The sequence below is a fragment of the Thunnus thynnus genome, chromosome 1 (assembly GCF_963924715.1).
Source record: "Thunnus thynnus chromosome 1, fThuThy2.1, whole genome shotgun sequence".
In the NCBI taxonomy this organism is placed as follows: domain Eukaryota; kingdom Metazoa; phylum Chordata; class Actinopteri; order Scombriformes; family Scombridae; genus Thunnus; species Thunnus thynnus.
The window spans coordinates 17028685-17046057 of record NC_089517.1 but is presented as its reverse complement, the minus strand read 5'-3'; the positions used below and the strand labels follow the sequence as shown (position 1 = coordinate 17046057).

The following is a 17373-nucleotide window of genomic DNA, read 5'->3' as shown; positions in this document are numbered from 1 at the left end:
TTTTTTTTTTTTTTTTTTTTTTTTTTTTAAATAGCATTATAGTAAATATTTTCATTTTCAGGATAAGACACATTGCAATGAAGAGTATTTTCTACAGTATCCCCAAAAATCTACATATGCATCAACTTAAACTGGTGAAGCTGCAGTGAAGTAGGATCAGCAAGAAAGGCGTGATATGACAACAGGTTTTAACAGAGTAAAGAGTACAATCATTTAAGAGATGTGATAAAATAGTTAATTAAGACAAAGGTCACTGCAGTGTTTTAATCTTTAAAACAAAAAGGTAAATAAAAATGCTTGTGTTCTTCCAATTTTATTCATTCACAATTTATAGAATTATTTTTCTACTTGAACAGAATAAAACAACTTGGGGAGATCTCACAAGAAAAAAAAACTACGAATAAGATTTAATTTGAACTGAAATTAAGTGAGATACTTTTATACTCTGTATTATCCTGCAAGTTCGTGTCTATAAAAGATAAAACAAAAAAAAATTCATAGTTTGGTTAAAAAAAAAAAAAAAAAAAAAAAAAAAAAAAAAAAAAAATCACAGTATACAGTACATAGATTCCTCCCACAATTTGCACTTAACTAAAACGATGATGTACAACCACGTGTCGACATAAAGCCAAGAAAAGCAAACAAAAGGTAACGACAAATGGAAAACAGACTTTTCTTTTACAAAGCACTGCTGGTAGCCACTACAATTACAGGAGGTAGCTTCCTTTACTTAGCATCCCATTCTTGATTACTTGTTTTCTGTTCAAATAATTTACATACAAATACAAAAGAAAACAAACAAACAAACAAAAAAAAAAAAAACAGCAACCAAACTACTGAAAGATTTGTACATTTTCACCAGATGGGACATCAGACATGTCAAACAATCAACGGACATTTTGGTTGGTGCAACAAAATTACACACCCAGTCGAGACGATGCCTACGCGACGACAGAAAATAAACCCACAGATTAGAATTAAATGGTGCATCAAAAGGGCACTAGAATGTCTTGTTGGTGGGAGAAAAAAAAACGTTTCCCTACATTGCCTAAATTCCTGAGCACTCACATGATGCACACTTGTGGATACATGCTCCGAGGGTGTATCCACCTTAATGTGTACAGTCATGCTCCAGCACACTAAACATCAGTCGATCCCTCATCACACACCTTCTCATTCAGGTCAGCTCTCGAGGTGGAAAGAGATCTACATTAATATGCATCACAATGTAATAATGCTCTTCAGATGACCTACACAGTAAAACCAGACTATACAGACAGAAATGATACTGTAACTGGCTTTAAGTGGAAGCAGTGAATTAGTTTAAAGGTAATTCCTGTTATGTCAACCTTAAACCAGCCTTATTTTACTTCCTTTTATGTCATCATGCCCGTTGATTGAGATCCAAACCTTAGAGCTCTGAGTACCACACACACACAGAAAGAAAAATCCTTACACACTGCAGATACTTGTCCTTAAATATCTGTGGTTGAATAATGATCACCCACATTTCAATTAGAATAGTCCATTTCATACTTTTTGGCACAACTTTCTTGTTGACTCAGCTGGTTGCCAGTCGTGTGCTGGAAGAAGTGGAAGAGTGGGATTACACTCACGTGTTTGACTTGGACGGTGTTCATGTGTTTAACTTGTTGCTCAAAAGCCAAATTATGTTTAATGATAACGTTGAAATCAAGCAGGAGGGGATGTCAGCTATAACTCTTCTCGCAGGTTCAGCCAGTGTGAATAAAGATGATTCAGAGTTTTGAATATCCTGCTTGTTGAAATTTGTGAGGTCAAATAAAGTTTGCTATATTTTTCTTTCAAGCGCTTGTAGGAGACTGATATGAACTTAAAATAAAAAAAGAAATCTAGACATCAGATTAAAACAGGTCGCACGTACAATGCTGAGAAGGACATTTTTGTATGTTTGTTGGGTTTGATGTGTACAAACTGATTATGTAGCTCATCAGTTAAGAAATTAAACATGATCCAAATCAGAGAGCATGATGAAAAAAACTCAGAAAATAAAACCGAGGTTTTAAATACTTGGAATTATTCCTAAAAATAATGATCATGTGTGTACTGGTTTTTCTTTTCTTTTGGGATGAAATTAACATTTTAACATAAGAGGTGTAGCTGTCTTGGTGAACACTTGGGTTATACTGTATACTCATCATTCAAAGGCCACCTGAAATCATCTCTGCTGCTCAAACAATAAATAACAACACCACTCAAAACCACCAAGCGTAGTTGTTGCTAAAACAGTGATATCTGCTACTTTTATCACATTCTTAGTCTTAGTAACTTAAAGCAAAGACGTGTTTATTATAGACTGGCATATACTTATATACCATTATCACACTAATCACAGGCAGGTAGGGCAGAAGTTATTGCTGACGTTACATTAATCCTCTCTGTTAGGTGAAGAACACCTGAAAGTTACATTCACAAGGAAAAGTCTAGGGTGATTATTACATTTGCTACATTTATGTAAAAAAAAAATAAAAAAAAAAATCAAGGTATAAAATCAACAGTTGCTGTGAAGAAGCTTTAAAAATTGACAAGATGTATAACAATTAAAAACTAAATTTAAAAAGCTTATAAGTACAGGTAAAACAGAGAAATCACAAAATCCTTGAACATAAATTGAGGCTTGCATCATCATGATATCCAATCGAAAGCAAGAGGCAGGCACTGGTGGCGAGATTTTCCTTTTGCAGCTTCCTTTTGTCGACCAGCGTGTAACATGATGCGCTCAGTTCAGCTCAGTTTGACCACTGCTGGGCAAAACATACACTTAGAAATAGTCTCCAAGTTCAAAAAGCATACCAAGAGTTCCCTTTAAATGATGGGTTGCATCTCTGTTTACACAGTAATTACAAACATAAGTGCTGGCTGAATAGTCTTTTAGCAGGGTAGTTGGCACATTTTGTTGTTTGATATAAAAATGTAGCATCTTAATTCACATGACAGAGAGATCTGTGCACACAGACGTACTGGAGCTCTGAAGCATCCTTAGTCTTTGACTCGAGGTATGTTGTATGAGTAGTGTACGAGAGGAAGGCCTCTGCTCTGACAGAAACAGGCTCTGCTGCAGGCCTGAACCTGGTCTGAGCTGTCCGACACAAACGAGTCCCCCTCGTCCGCGTACTCAGACTGAGCGGAGGGTGTGCTGCTGTCTGCCCAAAACCCCTCGGTGCGCTGGCACACCGCAGCTCCCGCCAAGAGGGTGGGACAGCTATGAGACTTTACCAAGTGTCTACAGACTGTGGAGGATGAGGGGGAGGAGCAGGTCCTGGCATGCAGTGCTGCCTCACACTGTTCACATACAACTGTCTCTCCACAAAGCTGTGAGTACACCCCACAGTCAAAGCCTAGGTGAGTGGAGGAGCCTCCGTCCGTGAGCTCCGACCCTCCGCCACCATCATCTCTGTGACTTTCCGCGCCAGCCTTCACCTCCCTGGTCAGACCTCCGTGGCCGCGTAGCCTCAGCCAGTCCTCCCTGAAGGCCGGGCTGAAGAACACGTACAGCACTGGGTTGAGGCACGCAGGCAGCGGGAAGAAAATGAGAGTGACAGACTTGGCAATCTCTGGGCCACCGGCTGTAGAGCCAGTCAAGAGAGGAGCGAAGGAGAAAGCTGCTACAGGGCAGAAGAAGATGCAATTGGTGAAGATAAGCCAGGCTACATGGCGCAGGGCACCTGTCTGCTCTGGGTCTGCCAGCTCCACCCTGCCCAGTTGGCAGTACAGCTGAGTGTACACAGCTGCAGTGAACAGGTAAGCCAGCGCGTTGAGCAGCACCAGAACGACTGTGACACTCAGAGCTGGACTCTCGCCACCAGCGAAGGGCAGGCAGAGAGGAGAGGCAGACTGGCCACTGGAGGTGAGGAGAGGCAGACAGGCTCCAGCAGCAGCCAGCAGCCCCAGGAGTCCTGCAGCGAGGCTGAAGCGTCGATCTCCTCTCCAGCATCCGCGATGACTGCCGCCGTTCCTCCTGGGTGACATCAGTACCTTCCCGAGAATCTCCCGCACGGCCACGCTGCGCTCCACGGCTGCCAGCGAGAGTAACAGGACCGCCCACTCCGACGAGAAGACGGCCAGAGCTCCCGTGACCTGACAGCCGGGCCCCATCTCCCACCACACACCGAACTCAGCAAAGGTGCCCCAGGTGGCGACGTCAAGCACGGTTAGCACGCCGACATACAGGCCTGTCAGCAGGTTGGCCAGCGCCAGCAGTCCCATCAGTAGCCTCGCTGGAGAGAGAGATGGGGTCAGGGAGTGGGAATGGCCTGTGGCTCGGTGTGTGGGGGAGAAGGTGGCTACCAGCACCAGGCTGTTAAAGACCAGGGACACCAAGCAGATGAACCAGACTGTCAGACGAATCATCCAGTTGCCCAGGAGGTGCTCACAAGGTTTAAAGGCTCCTGAACAAGGAAACAGTGTGGTTGTTAAAAAACAGTAAAGCTTATTTCAAAGCTCTAAGCAAACACACAGACAGAGAAGTAAAGAGCTGATAAATGCTCACCTGGTGAAGGAGAGCAATGCATAATCATTGAGATTCTTTCCACATCCTCCCCACCTAAAATGGAAAATTAAATGTAACAAAAATGTTAAAAAGCAGATCATAATCCAAAATTGTAGCCCTGCCAAAAAAAAGTCAGTTCCATAGAAGTACAATATGTTATAATGCACAACTGCATTTGTTTGACAAGGAGAAATTCAAGACTCAGATCTTGTGTATCTGCTATAACAATCTACATTAATTACATTTTATCATTATGATCTAACAGTCCAGAAAAATAAGAACAAAATCTTCCAAAACCTGAAAACTAAACTGTTTAGTACAAATGTTTATTTTCCTGCCATTTTGGACTGATAAGAAAATGGGAGAATGGGTATTACAAATATTTGCTTCTCAGTGATCTAAATCTGAAGCAAATGGTTTGTTTTGAGAAAACTGTAAACTGTCAAGAAAGTTGCACATTGCTTTTTCCTTCAACTTTATACATTTGCATAATTAATTAAAAATTATTTAATTTATTAACCATGTAGTTTTGGATCATTAGGAGCATAGGAAACATATATTTAGACAATATTCTGATCACAATAAATGGTCACTGATCCAAAAGATAATAACATGCAATACTGTATGAACAGCTGAAAAACCAAGCAGGCTTATGTCAAAAAATAAAAATAAGAAAAGTAGTTTAATGTCTACATTTGATATGTGGTTGTCTGAAATAAATATTGTCAAGTGTCAGTATGCTCTTGTACCTCAATGTTTACATGACAATCTCCATCAAAAATCTTAGAAAATAAATAAATAAAACAGTTTAGTTAACATGTAAGTAAGTAAGTAAAATTTATTCATATATTGCTTTTCGTAGACAGTCACGAAGTGCTTCACATGAGCATGACACAATATACAAAAAGAAAGAACTAACAGATGAAGTGACCTCCCAAGTCACTTAATTTTAAAAGTACAAATTAAAAAACAGAATACACAAAAAAACATAATCTGCGGTAAAAAAAAAAAAAACACAATAAAAACATAAAACGCTGACTTGTTGCTTACAGGTTACCCAATCGGTTGTCTAAACAGGTGTGTTTTTAGCTGCTTTTTAAATGAATCAACAGAATAAGCAGACATCTGTTCCGAGGAAAAGGCTGTAACTGCAGCACACCCACCTGTTGATTTCTTTACGTCATTATCCTCAGAAGAACTCGTTAGTGAGTCACATCCAACAAATGCACAACACTGGTAGGCGTATGGGACAGAGATGGACCTACAAACAAACAAACAATCATTTAGGAAGGTTGAGCGAGCTCCAGTGTCGATACTGCAGATGCTCTAGATCTTAACACCAAATTAGGAAAAGCATAAATAACGTGTTTGCAGTAAATATTTGTCCCCTCCGATTTTGTTCAATAATATTTGGATGTTTCCACTGCGTGTCTACAATTGTAGAGAAAACAGATTCAGCTGAAAGCCATCTGCCTGGATTTCTCATTAAATGCAAGAGAGGAGGTGGAGGAGTTTTTTCTCTGTTTGTCAGTCTGTCACATGTGAGTAACACGCAAAGAGACGAGAAAAGAGAGAGAGAGAACTTTCTACATCATGTTTGCCCTCTTTGTGGTGCAGAAAATGTGTTTTGGGTGCAAGAACACTCCAGATTCAGACATTAATTATTTTAGATTATGAGATTGAAGTACTTACCGATAAAAAAAATATTAACACAGTTATATACTAAAGATTCAAGAGAATTTAGGATGAAATGATAACACAATCAAAAACTACTTGAAAACTGTATGTTTAGAAATTGCAAGGAGATTTTATGCCCCTCGCCTTTGTAAAAATAAAAAAAAAAGTAAAAAAATGTGTTAGATATTTCTACATCCTTTCCTAAATACTTACTAAATAACAGGCCACAGGAACAAAAATGTTTTTTCTCACCTGAGTTTGGGTAAGTTTCTCGCAGTCAGCACATTTTTCATCTGCGGGTTCCCTGAGAGTTTCAGTTGACTGAGGGCGCTCAGTCCAGTTGTTGGAAGCACTGTCAGAGAGTTCATGCTCAGATCTCTGCAGAAAAATGATTTCATATGTGCGGTTTAATACTCTGTACGATACAGGCAGTCAAACCAGATGTTGAAGTGTAATTGCATTTGTTCTGTACTTATTATGATTAAAAAAGACAGTAGGGTCATACTCACAGGTTGGTGAGTGCAGTGAGGGTGAGGAAAGCATCTCTGTGGATGATTCTGATTTCATTTCTGCTCAGGTCTCTGTGTAAAAGCAGAACAATGAGCTCACCATGAAACATTTCATTTACAGCGTCCCATGTGTGTGTTTGTGGGTTTCTGTGTGCGTACGGCTGAAAGGACTTACAGTAAACGTAGAGCAGAGAGACCTTGAAAAGTGTCCCTGTCAATTTGTTGAATGTGGTTGTGCTGAAAGCTTCTATTGAATGCAAAGAAGAATTTATCAGATACACGAACAAGAAAACAATAGCCTGAATTGTTTATTATTAAAGAATATGGATTATCTTTCAATCTTAGAATAAAGAATGTCTTTTAAGCTCCAGTATCCCTTTATGAAATGATATTTGAAATGATTTCAACACTTACATCTCCTGCAGTCGGACACAGCCCTGAAGAGATGGGAGATCCTTGATCTCATTGTAGGACAGGTCTCTGATGGAGGAACAATTTGAAATGAAAGAATGAAGGTCTACAATTTCCCTATTTCATGAGGACACTTTTCAAAAATGCTGCATTTTTTAGCGAAAATGGAAATCCAAATTCTTTCTGTAGCAGTGTTAACACCATACTTTTCATTTATGGAATGTGTATTTTATTGTTGTTACAAGTTGTAGATTATATTTTGTGTAAAAATCTTGTGTTGGAAGTGTACACTGAAGTGATTAAAAAAATTAAGAATACTTCAACCATCAAGCTATAAAGAAATAAGTGCTACTGTCTGGTAAATTCAAAGTTATCTTAAATCTTGAGCAAGTACAAATATATGAGGAAGATCTGTTTCAGGTGCTGCTGCAGGTGACAGGAAAGGAAAAGTCTCTTACAGAGTCCGAAGCAACTTGAGATCCTCACACAGATCAGCGGGGATGGACGATATCTTGGTTCCTGACAACGTTCTGGAAATGAAAAAACACCATCAGTCACCACAAAGACTCACAACAGCACTCACAGGCACACATGCTGCATTCAGTTTCACTCACAGGCTCTCAAGGTTGTTAGTCAATGTGAGGATCGGGAAGTCCTGCATCATACTGGCCCCCCGCAACATCCTGGAACACACAATAAAAAAACCAAAACATAATTGACATAAGACACAAAGATCATTGAAACACACTTTGATTGTTATTTTTAAATATTTCAATCATCACTGACTATTTTGCTTGTTATGAAACCTCTCTTAAGAAACTCGGACAGAACTTGTTAACAGATTTTTCAGGAGTCGTGTCTGACAGCGGGACTTACAGTGAGTGGAGGTCAGACAGATTCTGGAAAGCCGAAGCACCCACGAAGGACAGAGGGTTGTCATAAAGATGTCTGGGAGGGCAGTGAGACCAGAGGGAGAGAGTTCAAACCAAAATAATTTACTATGCAAGAATGGCACCATCTTCTGGACAATCATCTACTGAAGCCTCACACTCATATCACATATCAGCTAACACTGTATGTGTGCTTATCAGAAAGCATACTGTGCATTGTGCACGCTGGCATTTGTACAAATCTGAGCTATTAGTGTGCTATGTCTGTTTCTAAGTAGTGTCAGTGGATCAGAGGGGGAGACCTTACATGGTTCGCAGCAGGGGGTTGTTATGGAAGGCCCCTTCAGGTATGGAAGCAATATCATTGCTGTGAAAGCCACTGCAGGAAGAAGGTCAAGGAGACATTGTACATGTTAAGACATTTTGTTGTGTACAAAACCTAATATACATGAAAGTCAAGTCGACATATGCAAAATCCAACAAGACTAAGTCAAAACCTTGTATACGTCTGGACCGTGTATGAAACGCTAGAGGGCTTTTAATATAAAACGACAGATACAGGAAGTGGTGACACGTGACGACCAAGCCCTCAGGAAGTGCGCTGGGCTTTGACTGAAGCCAATATGACATAGGGCCTTTCTCAATATCAAGTATGGCAAGTTCGGACCTGCGTATTTGCTGGTTCGGAGTTGACGAGTTCAACTCGAGAGTACAAACGTCCAAGGACGGGAGGATGCTGAACGATCATTCTGCCTGCTGACAGCAGCAGCTCAGCTTCAACACAACTACCTGACTGTATTGTGACATAATCATCTCAACTCAAAGCTCCGCTAGCACTGTTTTTCTCATAAAAAGTAACCTCACTGACAGAGAGATGCAGTAAATTATGTTAGGCAGTCTGTTATGTAACTGTACAAATCCAAACTGTTATGTAGCTTAACAAAATATAACAATATAACAATTTTAAAACATTTATTGTTATTGAAAGTTGGTGATATGTGTACATATAGAGCCCCTGAGGCATCGCTGTTGTTCTGTCCAGCAAAAACATGAAGCTTCACTTTATATTCAGACAAACTAATGTGGCAGCTACAATTCATCTGTGAGACCAACATTTATCTTTCAAAAGGAATTATATCATATATCAAAACGTTACAGAGACATTAGCGGTAAATTAACAAAGAGCTGCACAGATCAGTTCATCAGATCATGTTCTCCCTGTCATGATGACAGACGTTGACCAGCTGATCAACTCAGGAGTATGGAGGGTAGACAGTGCCAATTTAAGGATTATCAGGAGCAGGAGAAGGAGCAGTCTACTTTCCCGTCGCCGTCAGACCATGTGGAGTTTTGAATGAGACTGATTGGGACTGCAGATGAAAGACCGTTGACGACGTTAAGGCGGGTAGATGCTAAGGAGGAAGTTAATTTAAGACCAATCTGCGTATGTAAGTTACTGGCTCACTAAGGTCACCTCTTAAATTTCCGCTGGTAGGGTGTTTGGGTGAAGACTTAATGCTGCAGTTTGTAAGAAGGCGAGTTAAAATTCAGGCTTTTAAAATATGTTTTACATATTATTTAACTTTCCCACCACAACTCTAATGCAGTTACTATCAAGTTAATCATTAATGCTAAGTGTAAATGACCCCAATACAGTGAGTTTCATGTGTGTAAAGTCTGCGTTCATAAATGTGTTATATTGCTTTTATTTTATTTATCATCAACAGGGAAGTGCTTATTTTGAAAAGACACCAGATGCATGTAACATGCGTAAATAAATAGTAAGTCACACTGGCGACCGTGCACAGATCCTCTTTTCTCATGTAAATGTCACACGATAGTCTCCTTCGTTAGGTAATGGTGGCACTATCCACTCGCCATACAGGAGTCGCGCTGCTAGCTGGTCTCACTCAGCCAGCGGCTCCTTAGAGCTCCGAAAACGTTGGAGCAAATTTCCAAATAGGTGTTATTTGGATAAACTGACAACACATCGGGAGTCTGAATGGCCACTCTCTCGTCTGAAAAAATATTAAAATTTAATAAAGTGACATATTAACAGTCCTACATGAAAAATTACAACATTTTAATGTCCGCTATTTTTGCTGGTTGGTGTGAAATGCATTCTGGGATACTTAGCTTTAGCTAGGGATGGGAATTGATAAGATTTTACTATACCAATACCAATGTCATTATCGATTCTGCTTACTGGTCCGATTCTTTATTCCCTTATTTGAACTTGTCATTTTACAGACATTACAACTGGCACTGTTGTCATCTGTCTTTGTGAAATGAAGCTTTGGACCGTTTTTTCCTCTCCGCCATGACTCCATCTTGTTTCAAGTTTCCAGCAGCATAAACATGAGTTTGACGTCATTGTTTTTGCAATGAGCAACTGTCAGAAAAACATGCCGGCATCTATAAAAGGAAGTGATAAGCTCAGAGGCATACGATTGCGATGGATCGGACAATTTGGAACCAGTTCTGAACTGGAAGCAGTTCTCAGTTCCCATCCCCAGTGTCGGACGCCTTCAGTAGAACAATGTTTTTACTTCATCACTCAGTGAGTCAGTCAGTGAGTCAGGGACAGACATTCGCGTTTTTGGGTTGGCCCTGCTGTTGCGATGTAGCCAAAAATTTAAATCTCAAAGATGATGATACCAAAGACAAGTAAAAACTAATCTAGCACAAACAAAACAAGTCAATTAAAGTCTGCGGTAAAATTTAACGGAAATGTAGGTCTGTCCCTTTATTTAATGAATCCATTAATTAATGAATGAGACACTGAACAGAAAAAACAGAGATTAGGACTTGTGGTTTTTAGCCTTCAACATAAAAGCACATATTTTGAAACTTAATTTATTTCCATTTAATAATTACATCCACGAGATGAGATCTCGGACAAATAACGATTTCGTAATAACATGATAAATATGATGTGTGTCATTTTTTACCTGAGGTGTCTGTATATGAATAAGAACCATACTTGACAGTTAAACAGACTCCTACATGACTGCAGATTACAAATGTTACTTGGCATACTACAGTTTTTTAGTCCATAGCTATTTTGTCATATTTCACTATTTTTCATTGACAAGCCTAATTCACATACTGATGAGCAGACTGCTATCTGACTTTAGTATCAACACAATATATTTCCCTCAGGAAGCAGAAACAGGACTATATACTCACAGCTCTTTGAGTTTGGGCAGGGCCTCTATTGCTCTGGGAAAAACCACGAGGTTGTTGAAATTAAGATCTCTGGGATGAGACAGAGAGACACAGGAAGTTAGTCTGGCATTTTGATATGACAAAGTCATTGCCTCTAGACCACATTTATACATACAAATAAAAATATGTTATAAGTATAATTAAGTATTGATATTAGTTGTGTTAATCACCAACTATTTTGATAATCGATTAGTTGTTTTGAGTCATTTTTTGAGAAGAAGAAGAAAATTCCCACATTCTCTAATTCCAGCTTCTTCAATGTTTTCTGGTTTCTTTAGTTCTCTATTATAGCAATCTAAATATCTTTGGGTTTTGGACTGTTGGTTGGGACAAAACTAGAAATTTGAGGATATCACTTTAGGCTGTGGGAAACAGTGAGTTACATTTTTCACCCTTGAAAAATTTTTAAAAAATAATCGACAGATTAATTGATAATAATTGTTAGTTGCAGCCCTATTGAATTTACACATTGTTTGTCTATTGGACTTTGAGTGTTAGGGGCCCGTTATCACAAACATCCCATTGTACTTTGTTAAAACACTGGAACCTCTTCCAAACACAGAACATTATAAGCAGGTGAACCATGGAGCTGAAATTAAGAGATTGCATATGAATCGTTATGTCATTTTTTTAATTAATTGAGCAATTGTTTAGTCTTCATAATGTCATAAAATAGTTCTCAAAAGTTCTGACAACCCATGGTGATGTCTGACCAACAGTCCAAAACCTAACGCGATTAAATGTAAAATGATATAAAACAGAGAAAAGCAGAAAATCCTCACATCTGGGAAGCTGACACTAGCAAATGTTCAACATGTTTGCTAAGTGTTGTCTGTGCTACTTTATTATATAGGAAAATTCAAACATTGGATCATACTGGGTACCAGGAGACTTTATTTTAAATGTCTCAGATTGGGATCAGGGATGAAAAAAAAAAGTTTGTCTCCTGTAAAGGTCTGTGTGTTGTACAGTGGCTGTTTTGCCATTAGGTAATAGTGTCACTAAAAGATTTTTCATGGCTGTGTGGCAGGAGGAAGTGAGCAGTGGGAGGGCAGATTTGATAAGCATCATGTACTTTGCTCTATTTATCCTAGAGCAATTATAGGAGGAAGTGGACACAATGATGTCTGGAGGACCGGAGCAGAGGTGGGTGGGGGAGCTGTTAGCATACACAAACACGTGCGCACACACACACAGACACACAGACACAAGCTACTGTATGACTGTGAACTTACAGTGTCTCCAGGTTCACTAGACCAGCAAAACAGTTGTCTCCTATCTCCTTAATTCTGTTGTTGTGAAGATGCCTGGAGAAAAAAAAAAAAGTTTTAGTTTGTTTTTTAATTTGTCAAATTTTCAGACCATGAAAAAAGACACATACAAAAGCAATCTTTCAAATTTAACATTGGTTTTCCAGTTATGGTGTAATCATACCACTCTGGACTCCCAACTTTGCAGCTTTTTAATGTCACAGTGTGATTTGTCAATCAGATGTCTGCACTGTATGTGTACATGCAGAAGGTTTTTCTTGCCTAATAGATTCAAGGTCTTTTCTTCCTGTTTATCCTGACGTGTTTATACTAACCCTGCAGCAATACCACTCAATATGCCTGCGTGTGTGTGCTTGTGTGCGAATGTATAACAGCAGCAGTGAAAAAATGTCAGTTTGGAACAATCTTTCAGATTTGTAATGCACTACATATTTGTACACGTTTCTCTCATGGAATGTTTTAGCATATCCATTGCATAAAACAACAACATAATCTTGATTTTACATTATGTCTCGGAGTCGAGAAACTTTTTCAAAGTGTCATTAACATTCAAATTCAAACCCCGATGGCACATTTCACTGCAAAAACACAGCAGGGCATGAGGAGCAACCCATTTTGTTGACTTAATAGCTGTAAGCTGTGTAAATAAATATTATATTTGTGTTTTGAATTGAGTTTGCAGTCGCTCAGAGGATACATTCAGAGCTGGAGCATAGCACAAGCAGAGGTACTTTGCATTGATTTGTGACAGAATAATGCAGATGATAAATGAACAACTAAATGCCAGGAACAGCTTTTTTAATGTAGAAATGAGCATTAGCAGCATAATTGTACTTACTGCCAGGATGGTCATATACACAGTTGGGTAGAAAGGAGATTTTTTATTTCATTTTTCAAGATAGTTCTTGAAACCCTTTTAAAAAAGTTTTTAAAAGCAGAAAACATTGCCCAACAATTTAATATAAATGTCAACACACATCACATCACACACTATGACTGTATTTAAATAGCTGTGTGTGTGTGTGTTACAGAATTTTTTGCAATTGTTGGCTTACAACTTGAGAAATTTTCTGATATACTTCACACCCAATGATTCTTGCTCTTTCAACTACTCCCTCGGGTCATTTTAGCAAACAAGAGAATGTTCTCAGTCAGTGTGCCTGGTTAATTAAGGTTTTAAAAAAAGTACATCAGCAGGTTGTTCCTGCTGAGGTATTTAATTGGTCAATGAAGACTGCGTGCAAAGTTTTTCTGGCTCTACTGGGGAGGTTCACTTTAAAGGTGCTATATGTAAGAATTTTAGTTTAAAACTTTCAAAACTTAACTAAAATTATCAACAGAAGGTGAAGAAATGACAGTTTTGATGTCATGTCAAAGACATTTTTGTATTGTGTTGCAGAGATATCTATTGAAGTTAGCATGCTAACCAGCTAGCCCCAGCTTGTCCTGTCTTATTATACCACTTTGTACCTCAAGAGGTGAGAAATGAGTCACTGTAGTGTCCAGTCTGCCCTCAATCTAACATGTGACAGTGAAAAAGTAGCACTGCCCTTCTTCTAGATTAGATTTATTCAAGCAAACATTAGCTCAACATTAGCATTCAATTGATATTGCTATCATACTTAGTCAAAGTCCTAGTTACTCAGTTTGCTAGCTAACAGAGCATTGATGATGCACTATTGTTTCTTCGCTAATGTAGCATAATGTAACAGATACCCGAACTTTCTGCTGATAGGCTGCCCCCAATTGGTTCGGAGTATGTAGTATGATTAGACAGGTGGCCAATTCTTACATACAGCACCTTTAATGACTCAGACACCTATTATTATTCAGATAATTTAAATGAATTATGTTCTTGTCAAGTTGGCACCGTCACATTCTGACGTTACTTAAGGGGGTATGCAACTGTCAACATGATTTCTGAGTGACTTGGTTGCAAGACGTGGCTACTTATACATTATACAGTATATGGTACTGTTCTGGGTGTCTTTTTCAATTTTGATTAGTGGAGATGTAAAATACCGCATGTTTCAGGTTTGTATTGACTATCAATAGGGATTATTAAGGCTGTGGCTCAAGAGGCAGAGCAGGTCATCCACAAATCGGAAGATTGGTGGTTCGATCCCAAACTTCTCCAGTCCGTGTGTGTCCTTGGGCAAGATACTGAACCCCAGACCCTGAAGGCTGTGCCATTGGTGCAAGGGTGTGTGTGTATGTGTGTGTGAATGACTGGAAACTCTTGCTGATGAGCAGGCGCCTTGCATGGCAGCCTCGCTATCAGCGTATGAATGTGTGTGTGGATGGGTGAATGTGACATGTAGTGTAAAAGCGCTTTGAGTGGTTGGAAGACTAGAAAGGCGCTGTATAAATGCAGATCATTTACCATTTATTATTTTATGACCTGAATACACCTGAAAAGTTCAACACATACAGCTAAGTGCGCTGGATGGTTGGATGCTTGAAATCGCACCCATGGTCTTTTTTTATGCACACGGGACACTGTGACAAAGACCCGAGGGGTCAGAAACATTAGTCCCATAGATATAAAATATTTTACTTCAGTCTATACCACAGTTAGAACAGTATCTTATTATAACTTACAGCACAACTAGACTGGTGAGGTTTGCAAAGGCGTTGTCCGGTATGTACGAGATGCGGTTGAGTGCCAACGTCAGAGCCTGTAGGTTCGCCTGGTGTTTCAGAGAACCAACGGGGACCTCCGTCAGGTTGTTATCATCCAACCACAGATGGCGCAGTTGCTGAAGGCCTTCGAAACTGTCCTCTGGAACAGTGGTAATATGGTTTGCATCCAGGCGACTACAGAACAGAGGAACAAGGAAAAACTCAGATTCATCAAATTAATATGATGTTTAAATGGACGAAGACATTTTACACTGACAAAAAACGTCAGTGTCAAATGTACACTAGAAAGAAAAGTATTCATAAAAAACTGATGCCATATAAAGATCTTTTTTATTCTATACAAGAAGAAAAAAATCAATATGTGACAAGAAGCCTAGATGGGCTTTATTGGTTACCTCTACCTAAATAATATTCATACAGAAATATAAAAGGAAAAAACAAAGTCACACTGGGATCATAAATGGGATTATAAAACCAAAGTTAAAGCCTTTCATAATATGCTCCAAGAAGAAATTTTAACCCAATAAGAATAATAATTCCATAAATTTAGACCCCTGTATCTGACTGAAAATTGACATTGACCTTTTGTTGTCAGATGTTTGGGAAGATGAAATGATCTGGAATATTTCCTTCTTTGAATTGTATCTTGAATATGAAAGTCAATATTTAGGAAAAGGAAAGCAGAAATTAGCCTGGAGCTAGGAGATCTGGAAGATGAAGTCTCTTTAGTTTATCTTGGGTTTGCAGAGGATGACTACACGCTGAGCTCCAATGATATTTTTTCATCCCCAACATTTCAACCACATTGAAAGGTCTTCGAATTATGTCACTGCAGTAACCATCACCTAATTCATGATGTGCTCCTGTTGATTCTACCCATTTAGCCACACCCAGTATACCTCCAAATAGAGCCACACAGTAGCGTTTGTACAACCTCAAATATTTCCTCGCAAAGCAGAGAGGCAGCAGCTCAACTGCAAGATCCTCCTGGACTCATCTGATTCTTTGTTCATTATTTGTTGTTCATTGTTTATCTTGTGACTGTAGGCCAAGGTTGAAAAAACGACTCACTGGTAAAAAATGAAGAGCTTTACTGGGTGGCTTCACTCCCTGTTTGCAACCACTGTCTAGTGCAATGCCTGCATTATTGCAAACACTGCGATGGTCTAACTCACTGTATTTTTTTTAACCCTACTTCTGAGAAATAGCAAGATACCTGAAACCCTCCACTTACGGCAACTCCTCATTTTTTCAAATGACTGATACACATCAAACTTCTAATTACCACTAGGAGGACGACAGGAATGTTTGTAATCTGATTGCCATGGTAAATCTGATATCAGTGCACAAACATGACACCAGAGGAAAATATTTCAAATTTCTAACTGGTAATTACTTGACATTATATAATACAGCAATACTCTCAGGTTTCAGGCCGTGAATATTCAGAGAATCCAGTGTCATCAAGTTTGACCACTCCCCATGGACTATACTGCACTACAGAACAGTGACCCCTACAAACTGCCACTAGTTTCATGGTATCAAAGGAAATATTCTTGAAGGAAATTTATATTAGCAGTATTATGAATGCACAAGTGTTCTTTTCACCATCACCACACTGTGTTCTCCGACTATCCTCCCTCACTGAGTGTCTCGCCCTCCCTCAAAATTCCTCAAGTGTCTGGGCTGGAAGAAAAACAGTCTTGATTGACACTTAGCTCTCTAAGGCTTTATACAAACCAAGTCCTGGCTCTGCCGAAGCATATTACTTCAGCAACAGACCTTAAAACCCTCACAGAGAAGAGACATCTGTTAAAAAGAAAGAACAGAGGCAGAAAAAAGGAAAGGGGGGAAGCAGGGGACAAGGGGAGTGGATATAGAGGGGTGATAATAGCTGAAAGCTGGATTTTCAGCACGTTTCTCCAGCTGGATCCATTCCTCCATTAGTCGCTGTCAAACTCAAAAAGGGACAGAGATGGGAGGGGTGGCACAAATGAAGCCATGAACATGCTATGGTCTCAATGAAACTGACGTTCAGTAGTGGCAGAAAAACAATATTGAGACAAAGCAGGAGTGGAGCAGGAAATTGTGAGAAGGCTAATAATTATGGAGGAGTAAACATGTGGAAAACCAAACAATTCAACATTAAGGAGGAAAGTTTGCTAAATATCTGCTGAATAAGACTGACCTACATTTGCACGGGGCTTTTGCTGGTC

The 17373-nt window shown here is 39.2% G+C and overlaps 1 protein-coding gene across 1 annotated transcript in view; it reads right to left on the bottom strand.

The window, feature by feature from the left end:
* Positions 1–518: 518 nt before the first annotated feature.
* The window catches only part of lgr4 (leucine-rich repeat containing G protein-coupled receptor 4), a 38401-nt gene continuing 21546 nt past the window's right edge, over positions 519–17373 (bottom strand). Inside the window, exons 5-18 of the mRNA XM_067587383.1 lie at positions 15116–15331; positions 12479–12550; positions 11205–11273; positions 8323–8394; positions 8002–8073; positions 7740–7808; positions 7584–7655; positions 7129–7194; positions 6890–6961; positions 6715–6786; positions 6458–6583; positions 5692–5789; positions 4529–4582; positions 519–4427 (exon numbers count right to left, since the gene is read on the bottom strand). Of these exons, the coding sequence (XP_067443484.1) occupies positions 3019–4427; positions 4529–4582; positions 5692–5789; positions 6458–6583; positions 6715–6786; positions 6890–6961; positions 7129–7194; positions 7584–7655; positions 7740–7808; positions 8002–8073; positions 8323–8394; positions 11205–11273; positions 12479–12550; positions 15116–15331 (2539 nt within the window). The 3' untranslated portion in view covers positions 519–3018. The remainder of the gene's footprint in view (positions 4428–4528; positions 4583–5691; positions 5790–6457; positions 6584–6714; positions 6787–6889; positions 6962–7128; positions 7195–7583; positions 7656–7739; positions 7809–8001; positions 8074–8322; positions 8395–11204; positions 11274–12478; positions 12551–15115; positions 15332–17373) is intronic.